The sequence below is a fragment of the Pteropus vampyrus genome, unplaced genomic scaffold, assembly GCF_000151845.1.
Source record: "Pteropus vampyrus isolate Shadow unplaced genomic scaffold, Pvam_2.0 Scaffold104, whole genome shotgun sequence".
Taxonomy (NCBI): domain Eukaryota; kingdom Metazoa; phylum Chordata; class Mammalia; order Chiroptera; family Pteropodidae; genus Pteropus; species Pteropus vampyrus.
In genome coordinates, this window is record NW_011888885.1 from 4,672,314 (window position 1) to 4,682,147 (window position 9,834).

General features: G+C 34.3%; 1 protein-coding gene and 1 pseudogene across 1 annotated transcript in view; one reads left to right on the forward strand and one right to left on the reverse strand.

The window, feature by feature from the left end:
• Positions 1-9,834, forward strand: part of SPAG9 (sperm associated antigen 9) — a 121,319-nt gene that overhangs the window by 67,786 nt on the left and 43,699 nt on the right. Inside the window, 2 exon segments of the mRNA XM_011365034.2 lie at positions 7,275-7,482; positions 8,051-8,150. Of these exon segments, the coding sequence (XP_011363336.1) occupies positions 7,275-7,482; positions 8,051-8,150 (308 nt within the window).
• LOC111742968 lies at positions 5,392-5,510 on the reverse strand (annotated as a pseudogene).

Below are 9,834 nucleotides of genomic sequence, written 5' to 3' on the forward strand. Positions count from 1 at the left end.
GGTTCTTCTAGGTAGTTAAGAGAGAGACAGAAGTTTCTCTGGAGCCTGGAGCTAAAATTGCTCTTCGCTCAAAGCAGTCAGCATACCACAGAAGCACATCTTGGGGGGTGGCTCATTCTGAAACCCCACAGCACAGTACTATTAGCTAAATACTATAGACTTGAATTTGGATTCGTCAGCTTTCTCATTCCTGTCCTTTTTATGTTCCAGGATCCAAACTGTGTTCCCGCATTGCATTGAGTTATGTTTCCTCAGTCTCTTCCAGTGTGACAGTTCTGTCTTGTCTTTTATGACCTTGAGGCTTGAAGAGTACTGGTTAGTTATATTGTAGAATGTCTTTCAATTTGGGATTCTTTGATGACTTCTCATGATTAAATTGGGGTTATAGATTTTTGGCAAGAATACTGCAGAAGCAATATGCCTTAGGGGTGATGTTAACCTCGATCACTTGGTTTGGGTGGTGTGTGTCAGATTTGTCCATTGTAAAGTTACAGTTTTTCCCTTTGTAATTAATAAATATCTTTGTGGATATACTTTGGGACGGTGCAAATGTCCTGTTTCTCCTCAAACTTTCATCCACTGATTTTGCCCCACTTTTTTTGAGTAGTTCCTTCCATCTGGCACGAGAAGATGCTCTAGCCTCTTGTATTTTCCCTGCCTCAGGCTCACTATGAACTGTTTTTCCAAGGAGCCCTGGTTCCCCTTATTGGGGGCTAAGAACCACTGTTTTTGACACTTACTTTTTACTTGAAATATAATGTAATATGTTACAGTGAGATCCACAGGACTAATGTAGTTACCTTTTGTCATTTTGTCTTTACTTTCATTAGGCCTAAAGTCTTTGAATCTGAAAGACAAACTTATGTAGCAGAGTTGCTTGCCCCTTTATTTAGCTTATTTCAGATGGAGTCAAACAGGCTACTTAGGAAAACACTACATTGGAGCATTTCTAAGTTGTCCTTAATGGGATAATTTATTTTCTGTAGTTGTGAACATATTTTATAGTCTCTCAGAACGTAAATAGCTATAGGGCTGTGCCACATAACATAGGACATATGTAGTCCATACAGCACTGAGCACATGAGGCATTTGATAAATAGAACAACTGAAAATATTTTTCGTAAAAGCTTATATTTTAGCCTCATTTTCATTTCTGTTTATTTATTTATTTATTTATTTTTTTAGGTGAGGCCACCCTTGATTGACCTCACAGATTGCAAGGACCTTGTCAGCTTACAATCCCTATATTTTTTACTATGATCTTTGTAGGTGGTCTCCCATCCAAGTACTAACCAGGCCTGACCCTGCTTAGCTTTCAAGATCAGATGGGATCAGGCTTGTTCAGGGTGGCATGGCCATAGACTAGCCTCATTTCTGAAACATGTAGGAAAATGGCACAGGGACCAGATTGTTTTCACCACGACATCTCAAGTGAAACTAAAAGTAATGACATCTATTTTCTTTTTTTGTGTGGTAAAAAACAAAAATTTTACCATCTTAATCATTTGTAAGTTCAGTAGTGTTAAGAATATTCACATTGTTGTGAAACAGATCTCTAGAACTTTTTTGTCTTAACAAGTCTGAAACTCTATACCCATTAAACAATAACTCTCCCTATTCCTCTCCCCACAGCCCTGGTAACCACCATTCTTTCTGTTTCTGTGAATTTGACTACTTAGGATACTTCATAAAAGTGGAATCATATAGTATTTGTCTTTTTGTGACTGGCATATTTCACTTAGCATAATGTCCTCAAGGTTATCCGTGTTGTAGCATATGACAGGATTTCTTTCGTTAGACTGAATAATATTTCGTTGTATGTATACAGATTTTGTTTATTCATTTACCTGTCAATGGACACTTGGGTTGCTCTTACCTCTTAGCTATTATGGGTAGTGCTGCTATGAACATGGGTGGGAAAATATCTCTTCAAGATCCTGCTTTCAATTGGTTTGAATATATATACCCAGAAGGGGGACAGCTGGATCATATGGTAATTCTATTTTTAATTTTATAAGGAAACTCCTTACTGTTTTCCATAGCTGTTGCACCATTTTACAGTCCCACCAACAGTACACAAGAGTTCTAATTTCTCTACATCTAACACTTGTTTTTTTGTTTTTTGGGTTTTTTTTTGTTTTTGGATAGTGCCCATCCTAATAGATGTGACTTGATGTTATTGTGATTTTGATTTGCATTTTTCTGATGATTGGTGATGTTGAGCATCTTTTCATATGCTCGTTGCCTATTTTGTATACCATCTTTGAATGACACCTATTCTTTTAACAATTTAAACATGCATAGGATTGCCTTATAGTTACAGCACTGGAATTCCAAATTCCAAAGTAGGTTCCTGCTTTTTGTGGTCATTCTTGTGGTCTTGCATAGCCTACAGTGTGAGAGTTACTTAAAGACTAAAGGGGGAAGTGGGGTTACCAGAAACACTGGACAGCCGTGTAAGTATCCATGCTTGGCACCCACATATGCCATTGAAGAGAAAGTCTTAATCACATCAAGCAATTGGAATTGATAGGCCAGTGATCTTCAGATAAATAAAGTGGCATTTGTAGTCAAGACTATTAGCCAAGACTGCACAACTTGGCATATGACTGGCATAAAATAGGAATTGGAGGTCTCCAGAAACTGCCGATTGAGTGTGACATAATAGCATGCAACTCCCATGTAACTTTATATTGAATAATTCATATAAATGCTTACGGTTTCCACTTAGGTCCTAGTAAGAATTTCCCCTCCTTTTGCTCACGGTATCTTATTGAGCTCACTATTAACCAAAAGTGATAAATATTTTATCTTTAACAGATTAATATTAAGGCCGTCTTTCCTCGTTCTAACTTTAGTTGGAAGCATTCTTAATGACTGAATTTCATAGTTCCTTCCATAGGAGATACAATATTGTACCCCCAGCCAAACATGGTAGCAGAGACTTCCCATCTCAGTGCTTTCCTGCTCATCTTTGAAGCTTTATGTCAACTGCCTGGAAAGAAGGGAGAAATACCTCTTTGAAAACTATCCCCTAAAATTAGAGCTTTTCCCTCCTCAGTCATCATGCTGTATCCCTTAGATCCAGTTGTCAGAAGTACATCCCACACAGAGCTATTTTAATGAGTATAAAATATTTTTATGTGATAAAAATATAAAAGGGAAATAAGTTGCAGATAAATACATCTCATGTTATCTGGATAGCCTAGGACAAATTTAAAACTTCATTTTCTTCTAAGCAGATCTAAGTTACCACTTCCTTTATAGCCCTAACCCTCAAAGTCCTTTTCCTGTTTTAGGTTCAGCTCTTGCCTGTTTAGTTTATTTCATACTCCCAGATTCACAAATGAGCCTGTGGAGGAAAGCATTTGCCATACTGTTTATGTTGTGAACTCTTTAATTGCCAAGTAATTTTTTAAGCAGTAAAAATAACTAGACCTTGGGGGTGAGGTGATAAGGAGGAAGAGGAAATAATATCTCTACTTGACTTTTATTTGAGAGGTGAATGACAAGTGCAGGATTGACCTTAAACTAATTATTTTTCAAATAGCTTCAAAGCCATATCATTTTTTCAGTGTAGACAAACTTGATATTCTCTAGGGCTTTCTGAATCCGTAGTGGGTTTAATTGCATAGTTTTGGTGGGTTTAATTGCTGTTCCTCACTACGAATCATCAGGAATCTGGACTGTTTATTTTAAAATGTACTTTATATTTTAAACCTTCAAAGAGTGGGAATTCATGTATATGATAACATTAATATGAATTAATCAGGCTATTAGATTAACCAACATAAAACCATTTTTATTTTTTTAATAGAGCACACAAAAAAAGCAAAAATCAAGAGTGGTATTCACGGCAGCTTCTGGTTGTCTTCACTGTAGGCTTCTTTGGCTCCAGAAATATTACTGTCAGTTTTTCTGACTCAACTCCAAACAAACTAATTTGCATGACTAAGTATGGTTAGTACTGCACTACATATGACATACAAACAAATTTTTATTGGGTACTACTGTATTAGGTGCCAGTCAGCAGGTCAAGGAAATAGTTAGCAGTTTTGTCTTTTAATTTTAAGAAGGGAGGAAGCGATAGAGAATTGAACTGCTTATTTCTTTGGTTTATCTTCTCTGTCCATTGGAAATCAGCCCAATATTGGAGATGCACAGAAGAAAATAGTTGGCTGTACAATTCAGCTAATTTTATTAGCAATATGGTTAATGTTGTACTTCAGATGACAGATAAAGTTATCTCAAATACAAGGAAATAAAGAATGTGGATAGTTTCCCATTCATAAAGAATATGAATGATTTTCTTTTTCTCAAAACTTTCTCTTGAGAGATAATTTCATCTAGTTATATTAATTCAAATATTTTTAGAACCAATTCACTTTTTTCCTTACAAAAATAGCATATGCTTATTGTTAAAAATTTTGGAAACTGAAAAATATTATAAGGAGGAAAAAATTTTTACTTATTGTGTCTAGACACTTTATATACTTAAACAGAATTTTTGAGACCATACTCCATATATAGATATATGCTTTATAACTTTTTCTACTTAAAAAACATAAATGCTAACAAGGGCAAAGAAAAAGCAAAAATCTTTCGTCCTACTACCCAGTGGCAACCACTATTAAAATTGTCAAATATGCCCTAACAGAACTTTTCTAGCCATATATATTTTAATCGATCATACTGTACAAAACAGTTTTAATCCTCAGTCTCTTTGTAAAATATTTTGAGTGTTTTCCATCTCGGCAATATTCTTGTTTAACACAGTTTTTAATTGCTGCATAGTATTCTGTTGTATAGATGTACTATAATTTGCTTAATCTCTTGTTTTGGAGCACTTAAAGTTGTTTGCAGTTTTTTGCTATTATAAATGACACCATTTATATGTCTCTGATTATTCCTTTAAAAGTATACATTTTTTCCAGTTTATCATATAAGCATTTTCCTATGTCACTGAAAATTCCTTGTATGTATACTAACATGAATATACCATTTTATTTTTCTTTTGGTAGATTCAAATTCTCAGAGATTTGTTTTGGTAAATGGATCAATATCTGTCATGAATATATGTGTTTTTTAAAATAATGAGGAACAATAAAATAATCAGCTGACTATTGTACAAATCCAAGTGCAGTATAAACTGTCAGAAGTTGAAAATAGCAAGGATGAAGTTCTTCAGCAAACACTTGGGTTTTATCTGTATGTTATAAGCCCACCAGCAGAACTAAGATATTCAAGATATTTTAACGAGTAACTCTGTGCTGGGTATAGCATTCACATTCTATGACTTTTTCTCTTTTCTTTTCAGCAAGGCAACCCTTGGTTGACCTCACAGATTGCAAAGACCTTGTCAGTTTACAATCCCTAATTTTTTGTTTTTTACGCCTACAGCACCTGGTCTTCCTAGGTGGTCTCTCATCCAAGTACTAAACAGGCCCAAACCTGCTTAGCTTCAGAGATCAGACAGGATTGGGCTTGTTCAGGGTGGCATGACCGTAGACCACATTCTGTGACTTGCTGCATTTCCTATCATTTCAAAACCAAACCAAACCCAAAAGCCTGGGATAGGATTGTGGGATAGGGATTGTGGCAGGGAAACTGTTGAAGGAATAAAGAGCTCTATTTGCACAGCAAATATAATTCCTTTTGCATAACTTATGTTCTCATCTGGCAGTTGATTTTATATTTGTTCAACTATTCTCGGTAGTGAAATTTGTGTTACATCAGAATGCATGATAGTAAATTAATATTGAGAGAAGATAATGGAGATGAAAACATTTTAATGCTGTAAAACTAAGAGTTTTAGTGATGAAGTTAAGTTCTTCAAATGTGGTTGTTTTCCTTGTAGTTGCTGTCCATTATAGCATGCATAGTTGACTGTGCCAAGAAATGATTTCCTGTTCTTGAATAGAGTTTACATTTGAATTTGAACACCCTCTTCTCAGCACCTAAAACAACCTAAATCTCTTAGATAGTGTAATATAAAGCTGTGGAGTGTGTGTGTGTGTGTGATTTTAATTGGTATAGTAGTTTGTTTGTTTTTTTTAATTGTTTGGATTCTGTTCCATTATTTTTATAACCATAATGCATTTTTAACAATGTTCCTTAAAAGTTAAAAAAGATAAAACTAAAATTCACTAATAATCATCTCCTACTATACTATAACTTAATGTTTATTTTTCTCCCAAAAGCATGCATTTCAAAATTTTCGAAGTTGTACATAATGTATTGTTATAAATTATAATAGCACACATTTTAAGACACTGAATATGTGTGAATACATTACTAAGTCTTTATAGAATAACTTATAATAATCCTGTGAATTAGGTACAATTATTTCTGTTTTACAGATGAGAAAACATAGGTATAGAAAGAATACCCAAAGTCACATATTTAGTGAATGGTAAATTCAGTAAATTTACCCTAATCATTATTATTACTAGTAGTAAACTTTTTTCAGCTTTTTTTTTTTTTTAAGACCTGGGTACTTTGCTTTAAAAGAACTTCCATATTATTAGTAGCCATTGGACAACTGGTTTTAATTATTTTGGAGTCACAGACCCCTTTGAAAATCTAACTTACAGATTCTTTGCTCAGAAAAGTGCATTGTCCACAAATTTTTGCATAAAACCTCAATCTGGGCATGTAGCATTTGAAGTTTATCTGTGGACCTTGGAATAGTACCTATTAAATTTTAGTGAGTATAGAAATCACCTGGGTTGCTTATAAAATTACCTGAACTCGCTGCTTAAAGTCTGGCCTTGGACTTAAAAATCTCTCTTAACAGATACTTCCAATGATCTATATGCAGGATGTTTTAAGAACACTGTTTATAAAACTCTATCTTGAGATTTGAGAATCTTGTTATTCCACTGCTGTTTTAGAGTAGCTACCACATAATACATGCTATGAGTGTTTTGAAGTAGGTTTTTATAATGAAATGACTGTGCATTATTACAGTTGCCTTTAATAACTGATATGAACATTAAGGTATCATGTTATTGCTAACGCTGCCAATCGACTTTTATCTTCAAATTTTCTATTTAGAAGAATCTCATGTATGTCTGGAAAATATGGTTTGCTTAAATATTTCCGTATTTGAATAGTCTAGAGATTATTCATGGGTTTCCTCTGTTAATCAGAGATTCTGTTACAGTTTTTTAATAGAACTTTCTCTCATCAAGTTTATTTCTTAACCCATTTTTAAAATGGTTTAAAATAAATTACTTATTTAAAAATTTTTCTGTAATTATTTTTATTTGTAGGATGAACTTTCTGATGTTAGCCAAGGAGGATCGAAAGCTACCACTCCAGCTTCAACAGCTGCTTCAGATGTGGCTGCACTTCCTACTGATACTCCCTTAAAGGAAGATAACGAAGGTTTTGTGAAAGTTGCAGATACACCAAATAAGTCAGAGATAAGCAAGCATATTGAAGTACAGGTAGCCCAAGAAACTAGAAATGTATCAACAGGTAAGTGACCCTAGTTCTTTACTTTTACTGTCAAAAGTATTCAGTAGATCCAGATGATGTGGGTATGAGCAAATCAGTTATTGGAGTGTTGCTGCTATAGATTTATAAAATATATCATTCATTGTACTCAATTGTAAATAAGCTTTAAAAACATGATGATTAAATAAAGTTTGGAGTGAAAAATCTTGAGGGCTAGAGGGTTGGAGAGCCTGAAAGGTGAGAGGACAGTTTTTCTGTTTCCTGCCTTAGATCATTAGTCTATGTCTTTAGTTCCTCTATATTCCACCCTTTAAATAGGAGTTAAAACAGAGAGTTCTGGCCTGGGATACACTCTGCTGTCTCCCAAGAGATACAAGTGAAAATTTGCTTTAGTTATTTATTAGTTTCTATTATTAACTATTAATTGAATACATAACATATTGTCTAATCCTGTGTTTCCTGGAATCCATTCTTTAAATTTTGTTAATGCCCAAATGATGTATTTACAACCATAGAAGCAAACAGGATTTCTATATTAGGGGCAGCATGTGATATATGCATTATTTATGTCATCTTGCCCTTTCCTAAGGCTCTGCTGAAAATGAAGAGAAGTCAGAAGTTCAAGCAATCATCGAATCCACTCCTGAGTTGGATATGGATAAAGATCTCAGTGGATATAAAGGCTCAAGGTACTCTAAATGTCAGCTTAAGACATCTTCTCCTTCCTTTTCTCTCCTCTCAGAAGCACACTGTTGTTCCTTGGTCTCTGACCAAACAAAATACATTCAAATATTTAGCTGAAGAAATGTCGGTCTTATACTCCGGTTTGTTTTTGAAAGTGGACATTGTACATGGTTTAATGTCTTGCGAAATGTTCCCTTTGCAGCATCAGGGATTAAGAGCATATGGAAAGATGGAAAAAAGATAGCCAAGTCGTGTCTGATACTTTCTGGAACTTGAGGAAATATAGAAGCAGCAGTGAGAGAATTAACAATTTGAGCAAACTTTGTTCCTTCTCTCAGATCAGGAAGAAGAGAACGTACTCCCTTCAGAAGTGTAATGATCTCATTATTGGAAGAAAGTAGTCTCATTTTACATGGGAAGGCTGTTTTGTGATGGGAAAAGAATGGTTAGATTTCATCTTAATCAAGGTCGTCTGAAATAGATTGATGTTCAAGAATGTTAAACAGGAGCTACTGTCTTTTAATTTTTCTTCCATAAATTTTATCTTTTAATTAATTAATAATGACCATTAAAAATACATGCCACTTATTGATCACTGCTAGACATTGTGTAGTGTGCAGTACTGGTTAAAAGCATGAGCCTGCGGGTAAGACTGTGGATTCAAATCCTCTCTTGGATTTGAATCCGAGTTAAGTTTCCTCATCCAAAAAATGGTTTTATAATAATGCCTCAGATGGTTATGAGAAGTAAATGAATCAATATATGTTAAAGCACTGGCAAAGTGCCTAGTATAATAAATGTTAGCTATTATTATTGCTATCATCATTTTATATAGTTTGATCTTAATTACAACTATATGAGGTAGAGATCTTCATTCCTATTTTATAGATATGGAAACTCAGAAATGTCCACTATTCTTAAGATAGCAAGAAGTAGAGCTCTGTTCAGTCTAGACTCTGATTTTGAAGACTGCCCTATAAAAATATTTTTTCTCTTTACTGTTTATTTAAAAATTTAAATAACTTAGAGTATAAAAGGTAATATAAAAGGTAATATTTGTTTCTTGTTTATTCTCTCCTAAGCCTAGGAGATGCAGCTATTCACAGTTGTTCTTTTGTCGTTAAAAGTTAAAAATTTTGTTTGACTAATGTATTTTTGCAATATTAAGGTCAAATGGTAATATGAGATTTGAAGGACATAATAGTCTTTTGCCCCTTCCCCCACCCCTCATTCCCACTCCCAAGAGGTAGAGATCTCTGTCATTTCTTAGCTAGCTCTTTTGCTGTTTATCTTCAAGTATCGGAATCATATCCTTATGCTGGTCTTCCTTGGTTCTTCTCTTTCTCAGCTGGAATTCTATAATAAAATTAAGTCCTAATGCCCTAAGGCATCCTTTGTGTTTAATGAATTAGTGACATTCCTATGCACCTAGAATAGTACTAACTATGTATGTACTTTCTGTGTTCTGTGGATCAACTGGGCAACCCTGGCTGAAAAGGCTGCCATATTAGCTGTTGACTTGATAGTGGAAGATAGCTCCTTAAACCACCATCTTTCCTTTCATCCTCTTAATTATTATCTCAGTTTTGGTAAATTAACACTCATTGTTTATATTATATCATTATGACTGTAAGTACTAATCACAGCTTAGCCACAGAATATACAGTGATTACATTTCCTTTTTTTTTT